The 25,815-nt window shown below is 38.4% G+C and overlaps 2 protein-coding genes across 2 annotated transcripts; both read left to right on the top strand.

Annotated features, from left to right (window-relative positions):
• The first annotated feature begins 577 nt into the window (after positions 1-577).
• LOC121449772 (vomeronasal type-1 receptor 2-like) lies at positions 578-1,564 on the top strand. Its single transcript, XM_041654453.1, has one exon. The coding sequence runs from the start codon at positions 623-625 to the stop codon at positions 1,562-1,564; it is 942 nt and encodes a 313-aa protein (XP_041510387.1). The 5' UTR covers positions 578-622.
• Positions 1,565-23,133: 21,569 nt separating this feature from the next.
• Positions 23,134-24,057, top strand: LOC121449771 (vomeronasal type-1 receptor 4-like). Its single transcript, XM_041654452.1, has one exon. It carries the CDS (start codon positions 23,134-23,136, stop codon positions 24,055-24,057), a length of 924 nt encoding a protein of 307 aa, XP_041510386.1.
• The last annotated feature ends 1,758 nt before the right edge of the window (positions 24,058-25,815 follow it).

Below are 25,815 nucleotides of genomic sequence, written 5' to 3'. Positions count from 1 at the left end.
AAACCACCAATCTTATATGTGTATGTGTAGTGGGTGGAATTTAAGGAGTTAAATTTTGATGCAACATTGTTTAATTCATCATTTTCAACTAATGGTTAGTGCTACTAAATAAACATAATTATCAAAAAATACAAAAATTGCTCTTCCACTTATAATATTTTCAATTTCAATGTTAATATTTATATAAGACAGGCATTAAAAATGGATTCATTCCTTTGAGAAGATGAGAGATGAATTTTTCTCCAATATGTGAGAACTTGTAGCAATGAACATTCTTTAATTTTGAATTCACTGGTCACTGCTTCTATCAGGATAACTTTGCTCTACTCTTAGTGCTTTCTTATGTGAAAAATATAGTGGGAATTTTCTCCATAAATACATGCATTTGAAGACTTCAGCAGTTCTTACTGATTGTTACTGTTGGTGGTAAAATAACTGTGAGAGGTGGTGTGGACAAGATCTATTTGTTCTGCCCACCTTGGGTTTTCAATCCTCAGCTAATGTGATTTTTGTGAATTTGTGATATCAGGCACAGAGGATCATCTTAATTTTAAAAATCCAACTTTTTTCTCTTAGAAATGACTGCTGACATATTTTGAAGTAAATTTTGCAGAGTAACAAGATGGATTATGGGAATTTGGGAATAGGAATAATATTATTGATAGAGAATACAATTGGAATACTGGGAAATGCCTCTCTTCTTTCTTACTACCTAGTTATTTTTTACAAGAAACACAAAATAAAGCCCTTGAATTTAATTCTCATGCATCTGATAATGGTAAATTTCTTGATCATTCTCTCTAAAGGACTGAGCATCACAATGACAACTTTTGGGTTAAAAGTTTTCTTCAATGACTGGAGCTATCAACTTTTTTTGTATGCACTAAAAGTTTTCAGAAGCATGTCCATTGCCACCATCTGTCTCTTGAGTGTCTTCCAGGCCATCACCATCAGCCCTAGACACTCCTGCTGGAGCAATCTTAGAGTCAATTCTCCCAAGGACATTGGTCTCTACATTTCTCTCTGCTGGATCTTGTACATCATGGTAAATGTTCTTTTCCCTTTGTACATGTCCATAAAATTGAGAAGGAAAAACATAACAAAAGGGACAAATTTTGAACTCTATACTGTTGCAGGTCATGACAAAGTCACAGTCTCTTTATATATAGCTTTCTTTGTGTTTCCTGAATTTCTAATTTCTGTCCTCATCACCTGGTCCAGTAGCTCAATGGTTATCCTTTTGTACAGGCATAGGCAGCGAGTTCAACACATCCGCAGCACTTATGCTTTCCAAGGTAGCTCTCCTGAGTCCAGAGCCACCCAGAACATCCTTGCCCTAGCATTCACCTTTGTGGCTCTTTATACCCTCTCTACCATCACACATGGTTGCAGTGCTTTACTGTCTGGTCAAAATTGGTGGCTAATGAGGATCACTAACATTATAACTTTGTTTTTTCCTACTTTGAGCCCCTTTATACTTATGAGTCAATCTTCCCCTCTCTCAGGACTCTTCTTTCTTTGGATAAAGGATAAAGAATCTTCTAATGTTATTTTAACTATTTAAATGCATGCTCTTTCAGAATCCAATTTTTAAATAAGGAATCAATACAAAAATTCTCCAGAGAAGACATTTGTTTGTAAAAGGTAAACTTTAAGAATTATTTTTTCCCCACTGGTAGAACTTTCATCCATTACTTGCAAAACTCTTAGCATCTAGGCCTTTTACCCTTTATTTGACACATTTCAGTCTTTCTTTGGTTTAGACTTCCTTGAGAATTATATACTCAATATGTTTTCAACAAATTATCCCCACTTTTGACATTAGGAGGAGAGATTTATAACATCCTGGATTCTCTGAAAATATATGTTTTCTGGAAGCTAAACTTCACATACATGAGACTTCACAACCATAGTTACCATTTAAGCCAAAACCTTCACCACAGAAAGCTTAACTCAGATTACATCTGTTCTATCACATTAGTGACCCAAACTCTTGTTATGGATAAGCTCCTGATTGCCTTGCCTGCACCTGTTACAGAGGAATGAGACATTGTCTGCCATGAGCCAGATCGTAGCTATTATTCTAACACTTAAGAACATTGGAGTCAAACCTCTCATGGGACTAGGTAAAAATATATGATTGAGAAAAAATAACGGTAGCTTTACAAGACTGTCATCTGTGTTTTTAAATAACAATGCAAGCATGCCTAGTGTTCTTGTATTAATGTAGCAATCTATTCAGCACTCTTTTTAGGTTAATCAGTCATGCTTTTTTCCTATGTTCCCCTATCTTCAATGATGTGACATTCCACTCAGTTGAAGGTTCTGCCTCCTTTGAGTCTTCATTATGAATAAAAAATTCTTAGCTGGTTGCATATAGGCCAGACAAGACCTTGGAGTTTCCAGCAGCACCCCAGATTCCCAATAATGTCAGTGACAACACCAGTAATTGACTGAATGAAGTTGGGTGAAGATAAGAAGAGAGTGACCGTAAATAGCAGGGTCTTAGAAGAAGAAGAAGAAGACATTGCTAAGAGTTGAGATTATCATGAGTGACTGTGAAATTTCCAGAGTTCTGAAAGGAGTTAAAAGCCACAATGTAACCAGCAAGGACCCAGCCATTATCCACCTCTCCTGATTACATCCCACTTTCTGATGTTTGTATTATATTCTAAATCATTATCACTCAAACATTTAAGTTTTTTTTTTCTGGAGAATTTTTATTTTGTGTCAGTTTCAGAAATGCTCCCAGGGGGAGATGATGGTCATTCAAGGGAAGATAAATGAACAGCAAGAGAGTGAAGCAGGGTAGCAGAGAGGACCTTTGTGTGTTACAAGGTCCCAGAAAATTGCAAATGTTGTGTATATAGGTAAACATTTATAGGACTTTCAAAGAACATTAAAAACACCTAAAAAGTGCATGCTTTTTCTATGCCAAACAATGGCAAAATCTGTAATAAAATGTAGATATAACCAAGAGTGAGAAAACTTGGTCTTATGGTAGATCAATTTTCAGTTGTTTCTGGAATCTCCACATTTATTGATACTGGCTGAACAAGTTTTTTTGGACACTAGCAATGAATACATGTCTCACCTTCCACATAATGTGTGGAAAAGTTTATAATGAGCCATATATAAAGAAGATGTATTGTCAGACTGCTGTTGATCCTTAATCGTCATTTCAACCTCAGACTGCCCCATCCTAAGTCATCATGGCTGCATGTACTGGGAATGACACAGAAGGATAACTTAAATACTATCAGCACTCCAGGCTATAAAAAATGAATGAAAATAGATCTCTTAAAGAGGACCCTATCATCGCCGAAGACTCTCAAAAACTTCAGTGAACTTGGGAAATGTGCAGCCAATTGCTTAGTTGGAAAATTGAAAATCAGTGAACCAGACTGACTGCCATTTTCCTAATTCAACTTTGTGTCTAACCCTTGAAAGCACCTTCTGGTACCAGCATCACTCTCCCAGTAATTCATTAATCTTATATGAGTATATTAGATCTTAGAGGCAGCTATTTGCTACCAACAGCTACAACATCTTCCCTGTGCTTCTTTCTGACTTTGAAGCAGAAGATGGCAAACTCTGCTAATGCACGTTCACTAAAAGTATTCAATGTTATATATAAAGCATGGGGTTCAGGTAGGAATGTAGAATATAGCATCTACTCTGCTGCACAGGCCCAAGAACACCTAGAACTATGGATTCCTTCAGATGTACTGAGAAATATTAGAAGAGACCCACAAACCCATAGACACTGTTTTTAGATTAGCCATTTAAAAGTACTTCTCTATATGGCCTACCTTAAAGTAAGCACCCACTTTTAAATGAACTAAGATGTTAAAGACTGGAGTAATTTGAATGTCTTGTTTCATTCTAGACTGGCTTCTGGATCATCAACCAAGCAGCTTGATGAACTGCGATGGTCCTTTTGAACTACCCAAGGATGAAACAAGTATCCTACATATCAACTGCAGCTTCTTCCTTTCAAACTACATTGGGCATTTGAAACACTTTATGTCCTATATTTATGATTAACTTTCAACTTGAATTTTGAACATTTTAAAATAAAAATTTATTTATTCTTTGAAAATTTCCTACACGCTTACATGTATCTTGACTATATCCATCTCTCTACTCATCTCAGAGCATCTTGCAACACAATAACAAATAAGGGAGTTTGATCAAATTATGCTGAAGTATTTTGAGCATTTCTATTGCATTATATTGACTTAAAACAAAGGGTTTGTTATTTGGTGCTGTACTCAATGGACTGTTTCCAGCACAAGCTGAGTCTTTCTTGGCAAAACCACAACAAACAGGTCTGGTATTTAGAAATTCAGACATCTCAACATTCCTGACTTTCAGTACACCTTCAAGTCTATGATGCACCCTCCATCATGTTATCCTTGAGATGCATCTTTGTTCACTCCCTACAGCCAACTTCATAAATGCCAATTTTAGTTGCCTTTTCCTTGCTTTGTATCTGTCCTCAGCATAAATATCTTATCCCACCCACCCACCCTCTGTGTCCTCTTGGTTTGAAAACCTAGGATATAACTGTTCTGAACTTTCAGGCATTTTCAATTACTCATTGTTTCATTGCCTTCCTGACTCCTGATGACTCTAGAGTTTCTGACATTTCTGCTTGCCTAGTTTTCTGCTCTTGTTCTCCATAATTTCCTTCATTTTCCTGTTCTCTTTTTTTTCTTTCTCCATTTCTAAACTCCCAATAATTCTTCTATATTTATTAATACAGTTTAAAGATCAAAAATCTTCAGAAGCTCAAGATCTGGACCTTTGTTACTCAGATGATACCACTGTGGAGACTTCGAGGTAGGAAATAACTAGAGGTAGTGGGGCATGTGTCAGGGATATGTCCTTAAAAATATACCCTGGCTTTTAATGCAAGCAAACTCTCTCTTATATTATGGTAGGATGAGATTCATCAGATTAATCCAAAAGCATGGCAAATAACATGTTTATCTGGCATTAAGATAGTAACCTGGTGAGGTGAATGACAAGCCTCCCAGAAAAAAGCCATGTTTCTAGGCCTTAGACCCTGGGCAAAACCCTAGGCCTCTCCCCCACCCATCTCAGCTAGTCAAAGAGAAGCCTTGTAGTTGCCTATAGGAGACATATACACTGGAAACTTGCCAGTAAGCCATAGCCATGTGTCTTAATAGACAGATTAATATAAATAGGTTAATTTAAGATATGAGTTAGCCAGAAACATGCTTAAGCTATTGGTCAATATTGGCCAATCAGTATTGCAAATAAAATAGTTTCTGTGTGTTTATTGTCTCACTGGGTAGGAAAACATCCAAGAAATGTATCAAAGAGATGAAATTATGTATTCGTAGAAGTAGATTTTTTTGGAAGATAATAGAGTTATGAAAACAATAGTTCCTAGATTTTTGGTATTCTTCTGACCCATAACAGATGACTAAAATCCCAATACAATTCTTCACAGACCTTGTAAGAACAACAATCACCTTCATATCGAGAAACAAAAAACCCAGGATATCCAAAACAATCCTATACAATACAGGAACTTCTGGCTGTATCACCATCCCTGATATCAAGCTCTATTATAGAGCTACAGTAATGAATACAGCTTAGTAGTGGCATAAAACAGAGAGGTTGACCAATGGAATCAATCAAAGACCTGGATATTAATCCACTCACCTATGAACACTTGATTTTTAACAAAGAGGCTAAAATTTTACAATGGAAAAAAAGAAAGTATCTTCAACAAATGGTGCTGGCATAACTGGTTGTCAACATGCAGAAAATTGAATATAGATCCACATCTTTCCACATGCCTAAAACTCAAGTTCAAATTGATTAAAGTCCTTAATATTAATTTGACCACACTGAATCTGATTGAAGAGAAAGTGGGTCTCCCATCCAAGTACTAACCAGGCCGACCCTGATTAGCTTCCGAGATTAATCCTGAATATCTATGCCCCTAATACAAGAGCACCCACATATGTAAAAGAAACATTACTAAAACTTAAATTGCACATAAACCCCCAAACATTAATAGTAGGAGATTTCAACACTCCTCTCTCAGCAAGGGACAGGTCAAACAGACAGAAACTTAACAGAGAAATAAGAGAACTAACTGATGTAATGAATCAAATGGATTTAATAGTCATTTATAGAACATCCCACCCAAACAAAAAAGAATATACCTTCTTCTCAGCACCTCATGGAACCTTCTCTAAAATTGATCACATTTTCAGTAACAATGCAAACAACCACAGATACTAAAATTTGGGAAGATAATAATCCACTGGGTCTTATCAGATCACCATGGAGTAAAGTTAGAATGCAGCAACAATATTACTCCCCAGAAAGCCTACAAACTCATGGAAACTAAACAGTCAACTACTGAACCACCCCTGGGTCAAGGAAGAAATAAAGAAATTAAAACCTTCCTTGAATTCAATGAAAATGAAGGCACAACTTTTCTAAACCTATGGGACATAATGAAAGAAGTGCTAAGAGGAAAGTTCATAGCACTAGGTGCCCCTATAAAGAAAATGGAGAAAGCTCACATCAGTGACCTAACAGCATGCCTGAAAGCTCTAGAAAATAAGAAGCAGACTCACTCAGAAGAAAAAGACAGGAAATAATCAAATTGAGGGCTGAAATCAACAAAATAGAAACACAGAAAAACATACAAAGAATCAATGAAATAAAGAGCTGGTTCTTTGAAAAAAAGCAACAAGACTGACAAACCCTTATCCAAACTAATCAAAAGGCAGAGAGAGAACATCCAAATTAACAAAATCATAAACAAAATGGGAACATAACAATAGACACTGAGGAAATCCAGAGAATCATTAGGTTCTACAAAAACCTGTACTCCACAAAATTGGAGAATTTTACCAGAACTTCCAAGAAGAGCTAATACTTTACTCCTTAATATGTTTCACAAAATAGAAACAGAAAGCTCACTTCCAAACTGTTTTTAATGAAGCTACAATTACCTTGATACCAAAACCGCACGTGACTCAACCAAGAAAGAGAATTACAGACCAATCTCACTCATGAACATGGATGCAAAAATTCTGAATAAAATTATTGCAAAACAAATCCAAGAGCACATAAAAAAATCATCCATCATGACCAAGTATGCTTCATCCCGTAGATGTAGGGCTGGTTCAACATATGAAAATATATCAATGTAATCCATCATATAAATAAACTGAAAGAAAAAAACCATATGATAATTTCATTAGGTGCAGAAAAAGCATCTGAAAAATTCAAAATCCCTTCTTGATAAAGGTCTTGGAGAGATTAGGGATAGAAGGATCATATCTAAATATAATAAAAGCAATATATAGCAAGCTGACATCTAACATCAACTTAAATGGAGAGAAACTCAAGGAACAAAACAAGGCTGTCCATTCTCTCCATGTCTCTTCAACATAGTTCTTGAAGGCTCTATGGCCCAGCAAGCCAACAGCCATTTAAACGAAATGGAGAGAAACTCCCAGCGATTCTACTGAAATCAGGAACAAGACATGGTTGTCCACTCTCTCCATATCTATTCAACATAGTTCTTGAAATCCTAGCTAGAGCAATAATGCAGCAAAAGGAGATCAAGGGGAAACTAATGGGAAAAGAAGAAGTCAAACTATCACTGCTGATGATATGATAGTTTACATAAGTGATCCAAAAAATTCTACCAAGTAACTTCTACAAATCGTAAACACTTTCAGTCATGTTAAAGGGTACAAGATTAACTCAAAAAAAAAAAAAATAAAATAAAACAGTAGCCCTCCTGTACACAGATGATAAAAGGGCTGGGGAAGAAATCACAAAACAACACCCTTCACAGTAATCACAAATAACATAAAATATCTTGGATTAACACTAACAAAAGAAGTGGAATACTTGTATGACAAGAACTTCAAATCTTTGAAGAAAGAACTTAAAGAAGACACCAGAAAGTAGAAAGATCTCTCATGCTCTTGGGTAGGCAGAATTAACAGTAAAAATGTCAGTCTCACCAAAAACAATCTAACAGAAGGGTTGGCAGAGACTTCTGGGGACAGCTGGGCCCGTTCCCTCTCGGATGATGTTCTGCTGTGGAATGTACCTTAGAATTAGCAAGGCAGAGAGAACTGTGCTATAAATATCCACCAGCTTCTACCAGTTTTCCTGGGAGGGCTGTTCCAGGGCACTCAACTCCCTGGTCCCATTGTCCTTTGTAGACAAAGCCTTAAGCCAGAGCCACAGCCACAGGCTCTTTTAGTAGGGGGGCGGGGGGGAGGCAGGAAAGCAGACACGAGTTGCCTCTGCCAAGTTACACATCTGAGTGCTTGTTGTCTGCTAGATGCTTTCAAGCTGGGTCATTCCACACTGGTGGTGCTATGGTCCTCCTCAGATCAACCCAGAACGTTCCATCCCGAATGCCAAGCTAGTCCAGTTTTGTGGCTGGAGAAAGAAAGCATACCAACCACAGTTTTTTTCCTAGGAATCCAGTCATCACCCAGCCTCTACCTTCTTTTGTAACTGGACACAGTGCAGGACACACAGACACCTGGTGCCCTGTGTGTATCTGCTGCTGTCATTCCTAGATCAGCTGGTTTGAGAATTAGCTCAGAACCCAGGGCAAGAGCGTGGGCTAGCCCAAGTCAGTGCAGCCAGCACCCACCAGGCAGCGGTCAGGCAGGCAGTTCACCATGACTCATCCATGAATCACCCAAATGTTTATTTTCATTTTTTTTAGAGTTTTAAAAGCTCACAAATGCTTCCTTCCCTCTAGCAAACAATTGCCACTTTTGTTCTCGGATGCTAGCTGAGCTCATCACTTTCATCTCTTACCACGCACGTCGTGATGGAGTGCGTGCCTTCGTGTAGGCTTCCGAGGAGATGGAGTCCCAGGGCAAAAGTCTGAATCCTGTCAATTTCTTCTCTTGCTCTGTAGCAATCCCCAGCTGACACGAGGGGAGGCCAGGCCCCGAGAGCACCCCGTAGTGATGGTCTCTAGCCAGTGCTGCTAAAGAGGGAATTTATCCTCGGTGCTCACTGGCTTCTCTTCAAATATTTAGATGGGGCATTTGTATCTCATATTTTAGTGACAGGGCAGGTGATAAATGAGATCACAAGCTGAGTTCTGTTATCATGGCTTTGCAAGAGTTGAATAGGATTAATAGTGAAGAATCTGCCTGGGATTTCCCCTCAAGGTCAGGAGTTGAACAGCATGGCCGTGAGCCTCCTGGTAAATTCTCTGGATTGGAGAGATCTCACCCTTGCCTTTTCACTTTCTCTTCCTTGCAGGTCGGTGAGGGCTGAGGCTATGAATTAGGACAATTCATTTCTACCTGTGAGTTCGAGGCCTACATGCAGCCTTGAGGGGAGATTCGAGGGGCCATGTTCTCTACAACTCTGGGCTTTTGGTCACCCCACAGCTGTTCTGGGTAGACTTCTGCATGCACCAGGTTTAGCAGGCCTGGGATCACAGGACAGACATCGTGGGGAAAGGGACTCTATCTCCCTGGATCCTATTGATAAGTTTCTTGGGCTGTTGGTTAGGGAAGGCACCAAAAAAAGACTCCTCTCCATGGGGAAACAAGCAGTTCCTTCTAGACGATGACGCACATGACACATATTAAGGACTGGAGTTGTCCCTGCCCCTGCTTGACACTGGCTAAGGGAAGCTGGTGGCAGTGAAAATGAAGGAGAGACACGAGAGGGAGCTGCTGCGGTGTTAGAAATGCAGTGACAAACTGAATGACCTTAGAAGCCATACCTGCCTCAAGACATGGAGCTTGAGGGGTGCCATAGGCCCAGAAAGGCAGGGTTCTATGGAAAGACTCAGCTTGGCTCAGCATCCTTCAGACTAGAGAGTCAAAAGTGTCAACAGTTCAGGAGCTGGATATTGGATTCAAGGGGCGAGTAGACAGTTGTGTTTGATAGAAACACCCATCCACAGTGCTCTGGCATTTCATCGAGCAAGGAACAGTTGCTCACAAGAGTTTGTTACAGAGGAGCAGGAGGCCTGTCCCTCTTCTCTCTGGCTTACCGTCACCTGTCCTGTCCCTGTCCTGGAATGCAATAAATCCTCTGTTTATAACTAGTATCCACTTATGACTTTGGGGTCTTGGTTATCTCACTTAGAATACTGTTTCATAATTCCATCCATTTGCATGCAAAATTTAAGATGTCATTGTTTTTTACCACTGAATGGTACTCTAATGTGTAAATATGCCACATTTTCTTTAACTACAGATAAGGGGCATTTAGGTTGTTTTCAGGTTCTGTCTATTACAAGTAATGCTGCAATGAACATAGTTGAACAAATGCCTTTGTAGTATAATTGAGCATATTTGAGTATGTGCCCAAGAGTGATATTGCTGGATCCTGAGGTAGGTTGATTCCCAATTTTGTGAGAAACTGCCATACTGATTTTCAAAGTTGTAGTTTGCATTCCAGCCAGCAATAAAAGAGTGTTCCCCTTACTCCACATCTCCAGGATAAACTATTTTTGGTGCTTTTGATCTTAGCCTTTCTGACAGGTGTAAGGTATTTGATTTGCATTTCCCTGATGGCTAAAGATGTTTAATATTTTCTTAAGTGTCCTTTGGCTATTTGAGAATCTTCTGTAAAGAATTTTTGTTTAGTTCATGATCCTAGAGAAGCTAAGTAATAAGGTGAACCCTAAGAAAAACATATATAGATACACCTGGAAAGTCAAAATAGACAAGATGGGCTGACAAAATTGGTAGCATGTGGTATGGGGAGAAGGGAGGGTGGAAGGGAAAGAGGAGAGGAGAAGGGGAGGGATGAGGAGAACATGAAGGAATGGCATAGTCAAGAAGGAGGAAAGACAGAGATGAGAGCAAGGGAAGAGATACCTTGATTGAGGGAGCCATTATAGGGTTAGCAAGAAACCTGGCTCTAGAAAAATTCCCAGGAATCCACAAGGATGACCTCAGCTGAGATCCTACACAATAGAGGAGAAGGTAGTCCAATCTTGACTTTCCCTGTAGTCTAACTAATGAATATCATAAATATCACCATAGAACCTTCATCTAGCAACTGATGGAGACAGAGGCAGGGACTCACATCAGAGCACTAGACTGGGCTCTCAAAGTCCAGTTAAAGAGTGGGAGAAACGAGTATATGAGCAAAGAGCAAGACCATGATGGGTACACCCACTGGAACAGTCTACCTGCGCTAGTGGGAGCTCGCCGACTCCAGTCGGGCTAGGAAGGAACAAGCTTAGGACCAAACTAGTCCCCTTGAATGTGGTTGACAGTTTCATGACTGGGGCTGATTGAGGGGCAGTAGCACCAGGATTTATCACTACTGCATGAACTGGCCTTTTGGGAACCTAGTCTCTTTGGATGATACTTTGCTCAGCCTAGATATAGTAGGGAGGGCCTAGAACCTTCCCCAAAGCAATGTACCTTACTGTTTCTGTGGATTGGATGGGAGTGAGATGGGAGGATAAGAGGAGGGAATTGGAGGAGGGGAGGGATTGGGAACTTGGAATCATATGTATAATGAAAAAGTATATCTTATTTTCTCTTTTAAAACAATAAAGAAAAAAATTAAATTAATGAAAATGCAATGATTGAAACAAAAAAAATAAATTGCCCATTTAAAAAAAATAGTGAATCACGATAATATCTGCCATTTGTGTGGAAGGTGTTTACTAATTGTAAAATAATTATTTCACTATTATTCATTTATTTAATAGCTTAAAATTTAAAATTATGAAGTAATTTATTTCAGATATAACGCTCGATGGTTTGTCCTAGGTACAAAACTCTTAATTTACCAGGCATGTAATGAGGATGTTTGGTCAGCAGGAGTCACAGGTGTTGAGGCAGTGCAGGTCATGGGATGCTCCACTCCAAAATTAACTGACCTGTGAATTTTTTGTTTGTTTTATTTTTTTATTTATTTTTATTTTTTTGTTTGAGACAACTTTGGGACCTGTTCTAGAACTAGCTCTTGTAGACCGGGCTTGCCTCTAACTCACAGAGATCTGCCTGCCTCTGCCTCCCTAGTGCTGGAATTAAAGGCATGGACAAGTACTGCTCAGCTGATCTGTGAATTCTTAAGCAAAATTTCAACAAACCAATCCTAATGGATTTAGGTTTCCAGCTGCAAAAGGGCATGAAGCTGCATGCAACTATCTGCTGGCTTCTGTGATCAAGCAGTTTGTGGGTATGTGGTGGAGCCCCTGGGAGCTTGGCGCTGGGAACTGGTAAAATTGCAATCCACAGACAAGCATGCTGAACCTGGAGAAGGTACTAGGGGATGTGTGGGTGGGTGGGTGGCTAGGCACATTGTTCTGGAATACAGGAGGCATGGCATGCTGTTTTCAGACTGTGGGCAGAAGAGCACACCCCTTTTTTTTTGTCTAAACAAAAAGTTGGGTCAATGCAGTAAGTGCAAAAGCCTTTATGGCAAGTGTTAGCCTCAGGTTAATGCAACACGGAGTCAGGAGCCAGTAGTGGCCCGGTTTGACCAAACTAATGCTCAATGGCTAATGGAGCTGGCATAGAGGGGAGTAACCTGAGCAGCAGTGGGGCGTGGGATGCATGCCAGCAGCTGTATGATGAAGGAAGGTCATTGGTTAATTAATAAACTGCAGCTCTTAAGAGGTCCTGCCACAGAACACTTAAATGGTGTTGATAAAAGCTGACTGAATGCTTGTTTGTTTTCAGCTGCAGCAGGAAAAAAGTTGTGTCATTTTAAAATGCCAGCTTTCTGGGCTGTCCTGCCAGGGCAAACTCTGACTGTTTGAGGCAGGAGGGCCAGCTAAAGAGAAAGGACTCGAGTGTTGTCTGTGGACCTACTGTTGCAGCTTGCTTTCTGGCAGGGACCCTGAAAGGCCATAGACTTGTGGCAATAAACATGGTTACAGCCGATATCTCCCTCCATGAGGCTGGAAAGCTAAGGAATGGGCTGTATCTAGCCGTCAAAGCCATGGCTTTAGTCCTAATGATATAGCTTGGTAAATTAAAGACTCATGTGGTCACAAAAAGAGAGATATTCAGTAAAAGAAAGATTCAAAGCTGAAGAAAACATTTAAATGATTTACAGTGTGTTAAAAGTATATGCAGGCTAAAAGTTGAAGTTCTTAAAGTAAAAAACAAAAAAAAGGAAGAAAGAGAGTAGTTGGGTGTGGTAGGACACACCTTTAATCCTAATACTTGGAAGGCAGAGGGAGATTGACCTCTGAGACTTCAATGTGTGGTAGCACATGCCTTTAATCCCAATGCCTGGGAGGCAGAGACAGGAGGATCTCTGAGAGTTCAAGGACAGCCTGGTCTACAGAGTTATTCCAGGACAAAGATATACAGAAAATCTGTCTCAAAAAGTAAAAATAAACAAAATAGAGTTAAAAGAAAGCTGCACAAAGATGGAAAATTAACAGAGAATTTTGATACTGTATGCTATTATGCTCTCTTTGAATTGTTTTAATGGTGAGGAAGAAACAATATCTGCTAAAAGATATTTGTTTATAAATGCTGCTGAACTAATCCAACATAGATATTTTGAAAATACCTTGACTTTAAAATTTGGATCTAAGGACATGATGCTTTGGAAAGGAGTTTCTTCTTTTGTTTTCACAGAGGATGAAACCCTGTTCATTTCTTCTATTCCGATATGGTATGATGGACCACGTCCTCCTGAAAGGTGGCTGAGAACACCTTCAGAAAATTACTTCACTCAACTGCTGACTGAGATGAATCTAGCACACAGGTTATACCATGAAAGACCTGAATAACAGTGCCCCCATTCAGCAGGAAGCAGTTTGGAGAGAAATAACTGTGCCCATATTCCCAAATATTGCTTATAAATGTTCTTTTACATTTAAAGAGGGATATGATATAGGTATGAATAATTTGCATTAATATGGATTTTGCTTTAGTGATTTAAATTTAAGGTCAATTTTCTTATATGTATATGTGTTTCTGATCTTGATTAAGGTATTGTGATTGTGTAGTTCATTTAAAAATGTAATGTATATAGGTTGTTAATGGATAATCATTAATAATAGACAAGTTTATAGTCATGTTAGTTAGATTTTCTAGATATATAGAGATATATTTCAGTTAGATCGGCATTCTTCATATCTTTCAAAGACTACGGAATATGCTATTTAATGTTTTAATAACTTAGGGTTTTTCATGACAATGAGACATGTCTGCTTCTGGAAACACCAATCTACTTCAAGAAGAAGATGGGCATCAAAGAAGATCCTTATGGAGTTTGATAGCCATTTGGGCAAGAAACTGCTCTAGCCTGGACTATTGCGTAAACTGGACACAGAGAACCCGCAGAGAGAGGACTACTAAACTTGCCTAAAGGTGGGATGATCTTTCAGGGTTCCTGATTCATGAAGGAGTCTGCAAGACATTCTGCAGGACACAACAGATAGTGACTGAACTGACTTTGAAATTTCCTGCTTCATGGAAATGTCTCTGGATACTATAGGCCTGTAGGCCGAAGATGGATGCCCCAACGATACAGAGAAACTTTGGGTGACTGTCCAGGCAGCGAGATGTCTCTGTCATTTCTAGAGTTTGAAAGTTGCTTATTTCTTGTTTTCTTAGGTAATATTGTATCTTTTTGGAGTCTTTGATGGAATTGAAGAATAGTTAGTTATCGTTATAGTTTTCCTTAGTTATGATAAAGATAAAATAAATGTAAACATTGTAATTTTTACTTGATAACTGCTTTGTTATATGTAATTTTGCTATGTTAAAGTTAAAGACTTTTTTTAAGAGGGGAAATGATGGAGGAAGGTCATTGGTTAATTAATAAAGAAACTGCTTGGCCCTGATAGGTTAGAACATAGGTGGGTGAAGTAAACAGAACAGAATGCTGGGAGGAAGAAGAAGTGAGCTTAGACGCCATGCTCCCCTCTTCCAGGGCAGACGTGATGAAGCTCTGACCCATGATGGACATAGGCTAGAATCTTCCTGGTAAGTGCACCTTGGTGCTACACACATTAATAGAAATGGGCCAGGCAGTGTTTAAATGAATACAATTTGTGTGTTGTTATTTTGGGGCTTAAGCTAGCCAGGCGGCCAGGAGCTGGGCTGTGGGAAGAGGCCCGCAGCTCCCACTACAGCTGTAGAGGCTGGAGGCAGAAACCACACAGGTTCTGGGTCCTGACCATGGGCCGCAGAATGAAGACGCCATGCTAACTGCAAGCTATAAATTCGAGTTACTGGCTGTGGGTTAGAGTACATGGATGAGCACCAGATATGGGTGAATGCATGTGAAACTATGAGAGCCCAAATAAAAGGATGTCAAATACTTATTAAGAAACACTCACATATAACAATAAGATACCTTCCACCCCCACCCCATGTCTTCCCTTCTGGCCTGGGGTGAATGGAAGCAGCAATCCTATCTCTGACGAGAGAGAGAGAGAGAGAGAGAGAGAGAGAGAGAGAGAGAGAGAGAAACATCTCTTCTTTCCTTGTAAGAGATCACTTTCATAGACAAGAAGCCATGCCCTATGCCCTATATCTGGTACTCCAAAGGTTCAAATGAATTCCCACAACAAATCCCTGCCCAGTAAATCACTTCCTCCAGCAAGATCATGCCATCCAATACTTCCTAAAATACTGAGCACCATGTGTTCAAATTCTTAAGGCTGTGAATAATATTTTTATTCAAACTACAACACATCCCATCTAATAAATTCTGGCTATGAGCAGAACAGTTTACTACATTTGTACTTTACTGAATGAATTATCATAACTCAATAAGTTCTGAAAAGTAAAGGCTTATACGTAGATCAGAAGTAATGTTGTCTTGTGTGAACTGTGATCTTTTTGTCTCTATTGTTCTAAACCCCCCAAAGAAGGATGCTTACTCGTCAAACAACAAATGTTTTGCCACTAGATTTTCTGTTTTTTCACTAATTGCAAAAAAGGAAAATGCTGGCTACATTTTTCTCTAATAAGAAAAGATTCCACTCAGTGCTTTTACATAGAGAAGATAGACTCAGCTTACAGAATACTTAATGAAAACAACGGATTTCATTTGCGAGTAAAGGTTGCATATACATTCGATTATGGTCATGACTGTGTTCAGAAGTTGTGTCATTGCTGGTATGATATTTGCAAATATTCCTAGTATATTTACAACTCGTCATTTAAAGTTAGGTTGTACACAGTTTAGAAAGACTGTAGTGATTTCTAGTGTAGATTGTGACACTGAATTTTTCGCTTTGAAACACTCTTCAGTAGCTATCCCTGAATTCCTGACTAACTTTGTTCTGGTGTGAGTGCTATAAAACCAGCAAAACTAGTATCTAATAGTTAAATATCCATTTCTTTTTGTTTAGAAGAACCCAAAGAAAGGTAGAGTCCAATAAAACATCCCCACCTTTTTGCATGACTCTCACACATGAAATTAAGACATGCCTTATGTCCTCTGTCACTGTTGTTTTTCAGGTGTCATGAGAATGTAAGAACCTCTCTGAAAAACTTACCTCTTTGGAGACACTTAGAAGAAACTTCTTACCAATTTCTGTAATTATCCCAAAGCAAGAACTGTCATTGCAACTGTTGTTGAAATGGAAAATGCAGTTCAGAAGGGAGGTGAGGTCCCAGAGCTTCAGAGCTTTATTCAGAGTTGTGCTGCCTACCTATCCCACAGAACTGGATTTCAGGATGTCACAAGATACACACAGAGCAGAATGTTCAGTATAGACTATTCAAGTGAGCATTTGGTTCATACAGGAAGTAGAGCCAGCAAATAAGATGAATCTGGTAAGTGTTTATATCTGGAAGGAGGGTTTTTTTTTTTGGTGGAAACAGATGCAGTGAAAAAAATTATTCAAGAAATGGGAAAACTTTCTGAGCTTTAAAAAGCAATTAGGGAAGTCTGGCCCCACCCCATTAAAAATCTCCCATCTACTCAGTATAACATAATGAAATCTCAGGTGATTATTTAATATTCTAAATAATCATGAAATCTGACTTTGAAAGTGTGAGAGGATTGGCAATCATGTCACCAAAATTTACATTTACACATTCTCCACATTAAATGAAATTGTTCAGGGTGACAATCAGAGATTTTGGTGTAACAGCCTCATGTGAATAATATGGATTTTATTGGCATCATAGTAATCATTTAATCCTGTAAAGGTGGACCTGCTTGTGGTGTAAAACTTGTTTCTAAGCAGCACAGCATTTTGGTCTGGGGCAGGAGCTATGTTTCTCCTATAGTCAGTGGTTATGACTGCTAAGGGTGCTTTCCATCTTGAACTTGGGAACAGAGTGCTGTGTGGAAAATGATGTAAATATGAAGCATGCACATCCTTAAACCAAGACAAACGTATCTTTCCTTATATCTTCTGATTTAGTAATATTCTCATTTCATTGCAAAAATAGGATGAGTTTTCCAGTTTTCTGTGCAGAATATTGAGGCAATCCATAACTTTGTTCCAGGTCAAGGATCCCAACACACAGCTACTTCCATACTCTAAATTTTCTTTTGAACTTGAATTATTTCATCATTAGTGTTCAGATAATATTCCATGAATAAATTTTAGTTTAGTGTCTTTCCAAAATCTTGATATGTTATTAATTTTTGACTTTATCAAGGAATTAGCAAATATAAGTCTTTAAACTGGAATTCATAACTAATTTTCCTCTCTGTCTAGATCTGTTTCTGTTAAGGTACATGTGTGACTTTAGTTGAGTTCCATTGTATTTGTGAGTTTATGCTAGAGAAGGAGAATATGTGAGGGCTGTGTTGGTAGTGGTGAGTGCACGTGTGTAATACAGAGGATGTTCGTTGGAAAGTGTATAAATGTTTATGTGTAAGTAGTTGTGTGATCATGTGTTTGTGTGTTTCTATGTGTGTGTTTATGAGTTTTTATCTGTTAATGTATACTAGTGTGTGTGTATCTCTCTGTGTGTGTGTGTCTTGTGAGTCTCTCTGTGTGGAGTCAGAAAAGAAACTCTGCTGCCTTTCCTCAAAATTTTATTTTTGTTTGTATTTTTTTTGAGAAATCTCTAACTCTCTGAATGTTCTAGGATTGCTGGACAGGGAGGCTCAAAATCCCACTTGTTCTACCTCCTCAACCCTTGGATGATAGCTGTGTGCCACCACACAATTTTGTTAGTTGTGCAGATGGAACTAAAGCTTCACTTGTACAATGCAAAGTCATCAGCACAAGAGTTATTTCTTTAACCTGGTAATTTTTATGCCACACTGTTATATTGAATATCATTTTCTGCACAAGAAGTGAGTGTAAAGGTAATATAGTTCAATATGTTATTTGACAGATAGTAAGGTGTGGTCCCTCAGAAATATAATTGATTTCAAAATGAGTATTGAGTCTGTCTTTACTTCATAATGCCAAATTAATGACAGGTAGTTTATGATTGACTGGGCTATAATTTGAGCATGGCATTTTAATAATGCCAAAATCTTTGCATACAATTGCCAGTTTTGAAAAGAAGCTGAACATCAATTGTATGCTTGAAATTGTGGCTGTCATAGCACTATGCTGCCCAAACTTATGTGAACATATAAGCAGAACACAAATGTCCAAATTTCTTTTCTTATCTTTAATAATAGACTTTAATGCAAGTATATAGACTTACTGTGGTTGTTCGAATAAGAATGCCCACAAAAGATTCATATATTTGATTGTTTAGTGAGCAAGAAGTGACACTAGTTGGAATGAATTGGGAGATGTGACCCAGTTAGAGAAAGATTTTCACTATAGGTGGGCTTTCAAACGCCCAAGCCAGGCTCAATGGTTCACTTCTGGCTGTCTGTGGGAAACAGGATGTAGAACTCTCAGCTACTTCTTCTGCACCATGTCTGCCTGCATACCACCATGGTGACTAATCCTCTGAAATTTTAAACAAGCCCCAATTAAATGCTTTCTTTTATAATGCTTTTCTTTCTTGGTGTCTTTTCACAGCAATAGAACAGTGACTAAGACAGTTACTATTTATTATCCATTTTCTTTTTTTATTTATTAAAAATTTCCACCTCCTCCCATCCTCCCATTTCTCTCCCACTCCTCCTCCCCCTCCCTCTCCAGTCCTAAGAGCAGTCAGGGTTTCCTGCCCTGTGGGAAGTCCAAGGCTCTCCCCCTTCATCCAGGTCTAGGAAGGTGTGCATCCAAACAGACTAGGCTCCCAAAAAGCCAGTACATACAGTAGAATCAAATCTCGGTGTCATTATCATTGGCTTTTCAGTCAGCCCTCATTGTAAGCCACATTCAGAGAGTCTGGTTTGATCACATGCTCCATCAGTCCCAGTCCAGCTGGCCTTGGTGAGCTCCCATTAGATTTGTCCCACTGTCTCTGTGGGTGTACTCACCCCTCGTGGTCCTGACTTCCTTGCTCATCTTCTCCCTCCTTCTGCTCCTCATTTGGACCTTGGGAGCTCAGTCCAATGCTCCATTGTGGGTCTCTGTCTCTATCTCCATCCATCGCCAGATGAAGGTTCTATGGTGATAGGCAAGATATTCATCAGTGTGGCTATGGGAAAAGGCCAGTTCAGGCACCCTCTCCTCTGTTGCCCAAGGACCTAGCTGGGGAAATCCCCTTGGACACCTGGGAACCCCTCTAGAGTCAAGTCTCTTGCCAACCCTAAAATGGCTCCCTTAGTTAAGATACCTTCTTCCCTGTTCCTATATTCACCCTTCCTCCATCTCAACCTATTTCCCCAAGCTCTCCCCAATCCTTCCCTTTTCCCTTATCTCTCCCCTTCCCCCCAACCCACTTCCATCCCTGTGCTCTTAACTTTTGCCCGGCAATCTTGTCTACTTCCAATATTCAGGAGGATGACTATATGTTTTTCCTTGGGTTCACTTTGTTATTTAGCTTCTCTAGGATCATGAATTGTAGTCTCAATGTCCTTTGTTTAAGGCTAGAATCCACTTATGAGTGAGTACATACCATATTCCTCTTTTTGGGTCTGGGTTATCTCACTCAGGATAGTGTTTTCTATTTCCATCCATTTGCATGCAAAATTCAAGATGCCATTATTTTTTACTGCTGAGTAGAACTCTAAAGTTTATATGTGCCATACCTTCTTTATCCATTCTTCTATTGAGGGGCACCTAGGTTGTTTTCAGGTTCTGGATATTACAAATAGTGCTGCTATGAACATAGTTGAACAAATGCCTTTGTAGTATGATTGGGCATCTCTTGGATATATTCCCAAGAGTGGAATTGCGGGATCCTGAGGTAGGTTGACTCTCAGTTTCCTGAGAAACCGCCACATTGCTTTCCAAAGTGGTTGCACAAGTTTGCATTCCCACCAACAATAGATGAGTGTTCCCCTTACTCCACATCATCTCCAGCATAGGTTTTCATTGGTGTTTTTGATTTTGGCCATTCTGACAGGTGTAAGGAGGTAGCTCAGAGTTGTCTATCTCCTCTATTCTCACTGCTGCAACCCTTAAAGAATCTGGAGAATTATTACACAAGCTTTCCCTCAAGCCTTATCTCAGCAATGAAGACAATGCCACTGTCTACCTGAAGCATGTTGCCAAATGAACAAGTTTATGCAGTAATTTCTAATTGCAACTCTATTGGCAGTTTTCAATTTAACTCCAGTATGTCTTTGAACTCAGTGAAATATTTAGTAAGTACTTATTAGTGAGAACATGTTTTCAGTTTTGTGACAAATGTGAGCACACTGTGCATTTCTGTAAATAGTCCTATGTCTCTGGAAGCAAGATTTAGCCACTGGAAACAGAAAGATATTGTTACCAGGGAGGGCCCACACATTTCATAGTGCCAGTGGGAATCCAGAAAGTTCTCTCGCTTCCCATTGTCTCTTCCTTCTCTGTACTGAACAATGGTTTCAGTCCTTCTACCAGACTCTCAAATGGAGGATTCTTTCCACTTCTCCATTAATTTTGAAATGACTCCAGCCCTTGACTGCTTATATGTTGGAGTACTTTTCTGTGATGGTGAACATTTTTTTTTCTGTTCTCACAGGTATGCACTAGCCTCAGGTCAGTGTGTCCATCCAAGTTTCCTAGGTGGGTAAACTTAAGAAGTTCACAACCACAGTGAGTTTTAATTGTCCTTGGTACAACTCTGTACTTTGATAAATTTCCTTCCTTGTTGATTTCATTATCAAACATTACAAAGTTTAATAAAGCATCAATCAGTGAAGGAGTGTCTTCAGGTGTTAAAACCTGGAGCAATATGCAAGGAGGTGAGAATAAAATCTCAATTAAGAGTGACTTAAGTCATTCTGAATCAAACCTTTGGAAGTCTGATGTCAGGCAGTTTATTTCCAGTTACTTCAACACAAGATGAAATGGGAAAATGTTCCTGGTGTTGTACAATTCCTGCTGCATGAGGAAACACAATTGGATTGAGACTCAACTGAGGCTACATGAAATTCTTCCAAAAAGATGGTTTCTGTAGACATGCTATCCATTTTAGCTTAACGATCTTAGGAAGGAACTGGCCTTGAGTCAGACATACAAATAACATAAAGGTCAAAGGACTATTAGCCACCTCTTGGTTTTTGTTGTGAGAGCTTGAGGGAACCTCTAGCTGTACAATATTAGTGTCATTTAGGGTATTAGACATCTCTGATCTTGATTGTGAGAGACTGATAGAGCATGGTTCAGCAGATAATGTAGATCACCAGGCTATTTGTTTTTCAAGAAAGGGTTTCTCTGTAGCTTTGGAGCCTGTCCTGGAACTAGTTCTTATAGATCAGACTGGCCTCGAACTCACAGAGATCCTCCTGCCTCTGACTCCAGAGTATTGGGATTAAAGGTGTGTGTTACCATCACCTCCAATTCTCAGATTCCTGGATGGAAAGACAGATTTTATATCTTTTCCATGAAAAAGGTAGTCTTGTATATTTAGCATTTCTGGTTTCCCTGGAGATCTGTGGGTACAAGGGCCTTTGCGCTCCCAACAAAATAACTATAACAAAGGCTCTGGATGGCATTCTAATAAGCATCATAATGAACTCATAATTCGCATCACAGGTATATCCATGGTCTTTCATGGTTGTGTCTATGTGATATTTGTCCTGTAGAGACTCTAACTTCATATCAATCAGAACTCAACAATTTCCATTACATTTCTGTGATGGGTGATAGTCTAAGAACAACAAAAGCAGCAGTAATAAAAAAAAACCACATAAAGCATTGATTGGAAGGATCAAGAAAAAAAATTAATGGTGTATGACAAAGTCAAGAATCTAGAGGCTTATTTAGATATTTGCTGAATTCCAGGTCAGTATACATTACAGAGTGAGACCATTACTAAAGTCCTCCATCAAAAGATAGAAATATGAAATTTACCCTGTACAATCCCAAACTGTGTCACTGATAATAGTGTTCTGCTGTATTACTGGGTGAGGTGAGGTTGTTGGAAAATGAGTTCCTATTGATGTTAGCCTATTTAGAGACTGGATAACTGCTGACTTGTGTTGTGCTCTGTGTAATTGGTCTCATAATGGAAAAATCAACAATTTTTCCAATTTAATTTCTATTTCACTGCATATAGGTTTTATGAATTACTTTATCTTTTATTTTATGCTGCTGCAGAGGACAGTGCCATGTGATTATCAACGAAGGCTATGAACTCTAAAAGAAGTGTGGTGGAATCTAAAGTTAGATGCTAATTTTTATGAATGGATTTTGAACTTTAAAAGGAAAGCTATAAATTGAAATGTAAATTTATATTCTCCCCAGTAACTTACAGGTTTTCAGATTCCAAAATATTGACTACAATATGATCACCGTTTCCATTCTGTAAGATGCCTGCTTATGTCAGTCGTTACAAATAGCTGCTATTTCCTACTTTACATTTCTGCTATGGCATCATGATCCAGATTTTAGATCCAATGAAAGAACTGTCATCATTACCATTTTTATTCCTTACTGAGTGTGTACATTTGAATACTTCAGCTGTCCTCCGAAGAGTTACTACTACTGTCAAAATAAATTGTATTTGAGAAAATGACTTGGTGTGCTATACATATTGGTTTTGCAGTCTCGAGCAAAAGTAATTCAGGTACACCCATACTATACCTATAGAAATTTCATTTCCTAATTTTCTTTAACCAAGAGATCATTACAATAATTTATATAGTCAAAATGTACTAAATGACACAATGGATGTCAAGAATTTGGTAATAGGAATAGTGTTCTTATTTCAGAGCATAATTGGAATTCTTGGAAATTTTTCTCTTCTTTCCTACTATCTTATCCATTACTTCATTAAACAGAAGTTAAAGACAAAAGATTTGATTTTCACACACCTGTTCACAGCCAATTCATTGATTATTGTTTCTAAAGGTGTGCTAATGACAATACAGGCCTTTGGGATGCAATGGCTTATCAGTGATTTTGGTTGTAAAGTTCTTTTGTATGTTCAAAGACTTGGCAGGAACATGTCCATTGGCACCACCTGTCTCTTAAGTATATTTCAGGCCATCACCATCAGTCCCAGTGACTCCTGTTGTATGCTTCTGAAAGCCAAAACTACAAAGTATATTGGACTCTATATTACCCTCTGCTGGGTCCTATACATGATAATAAATATGATTTTTCCTGTGTATCTGTATATCAAAGGGAACAGCAAAAACCTGACATACAAAAGAGATTTGGCATATTGCTCCAATGTAGGTTATGATGAAGTCACAAGCTCATTGTATACAGTTTTCTGTGTATTCTCTGAAGTTTTGTTCTCTGTGATAGTTGCCTGGTCTGGTGGATTTATGGTTGTCATTTTATACAGGCACAAGCAAAGGGTTCAACATATCCGTAGCGCTCATGTTTCTTTTAGTGTATCCCCTGAGTTTAGAGCCACCCAGAGCATCCTGGTCCTGGTCTTCACCTTTCTAGGTTTGTATACCCTCTCCTCCATCTTACAGGGTTGGAATGCTTTTGTATATGATAATGAAGGGTGGATAATGAATATTACAGCCATCATTTCTATGTGCTTCCCCACATTAGGCCCTTTTATTATGAGCCATAACTCCATCGCTGTATTTGAATTTCTCTTTTTCTGCATGAGGAATCGAAATATCTCATAATTTTATCATATGTACAAAGATTTGATAGCTTTTTTATATTGTCACTCAATGTGAATTTCCAGAAAGTTAGTGGTGGAGTAGTATATGTATTAGAGACCTTTGTCAGAAGCAAACACAAATGTTCAATGAGTGGTAAAACTGATAGCAATAATTTTTAAGTGACTCTATCATGCATGTTATTACTTATACACAGATTGTCCTGTATCTTTACTTCATACTATTTGTGTAAGCAAGATATTTGGAAGAGAATATCTATGTCAATCTCTGGAGTTAAGGACAAAATAGTTTTAATAATAAAGAAAATAAAGTTGATATCTACTTAAATCAAGGGTTGTGAGAGTTTTCCTAGACATTATCTTTATAAGATTCTTTTCCTAGGTGACTCCAATGAATGATAACCTTAACAGTGTACATCTACTTTACGTACTTCACAGCAGTAGGATGGAAAATGATGTTGAAATGGACCAGTACTCACAAGACTGCTTTTGCTGTGAGCTCTTCCACAAATAATCAAAACCTCTGTTTCTTTTTTAAGACCCTTATGCTTCCAGTCAAGGTGTGTTAAAATTTAATGAAATGATATCAAATATTCAACAAGTATGAAAATAATTATGGCAGTAATCCAAGAAAGATGGTCCAATAAATCCTCTGTCTTCTAGATACTAGGATATAAATATCTCTAGGTTATAGTCCCTGTGCGTCATTAGAGTGAGTGTCTTCTTGAGAGAATTAGTTAATTTATATCACAGTGCAGAAGATTTTGATTATACATACAGTTGTGACACTGACAAGCAAAAAAGTTTGGTTTTTGAAATAAAATCCTGATAAACTATAACATTTCAAGGATTTGAAGATGAAATGGTAAAATAAAGATATTCAGTATTGAATATAGACTATGTATATAGCTGTTTTATGTGTAGAACATACTTTTAAATAGAATCTCTTCTAAGTGTTAAGAAAATATCTATTTTAAAAAAGAAGCCAAAGATAAAGTTTGTCAATATGATCTCAAATGGATGGAAGTTGTGATTGTCTTACAGTGTAGAAGAATTTAATAGACCCTCATCTTACAGGAGGAACATACCCAAAAATCACAATATATGAGTGAAGCCAAGATTCTAGTAGAACCTTGTATATACTATGATTTTTGCTATTTACACTTAGTACCTATAAGATGTTATATAATGTAAAGAGGTGAGAGATTAGCCCAAACAGTAATAAAACAGAAAGATGATAAAAAGATATCAAAATACAATTCCGTAAGCATCAATTATGTCTAGAATGTTCCATTTAGAAGGAGATAATCACCATTAACTGATCACATTTCCTATATAACTAGATTATGGTCTGAGTGATGTGCACTGGCTTATGCTCCCAGGACCCAGGTTTAGGACCTGGGCAGAGATCCAGAAATCTTATTCAGCTGAGAAGCCAGTGAAAACCACATCCAGTAGTTAGCTCTGCTCTGCTATCACCCATCCCCCAACAACTCTTCTCTGAGATGCCATTGAAAGGTACCTCCTTCAGTTAGAGAAACAACCTAACAGCTATTAGGAGACTGGGAATGATCTTAAAGACCCTCAGAGTGTATCTCCAGAGAAATTTTTCTAGTTCACTGGTAGCTTGATGCAAACAACAATTTTATTTTTCTCTATCATCTTAACCAGAATTTGCTTTGTATAAATATTTATAGTGTGGCAGTTTGAATAAGAATGACTCCCATAGACTCATATACTTGAATGCTTAGTCATCAGGGAG

Source organism: Microtus oregoni, unplaced genomic scaffold (genome assembly GCF_018167655.1).
Source record: "Microtus oregoni isolate MIOR12 unplaced genomic scaffold, Mior012 000006F_ref0000085, whole genome shotgun sequence".
NCBI lineage: Eukaryota > Metazoa > Chordata > Mammalia > Rodentia > Cricetidae > Microtus > Microtus oregoni.
This window is presented reverse-complemented; position numbering and strand designations above follow the sequence as displayed.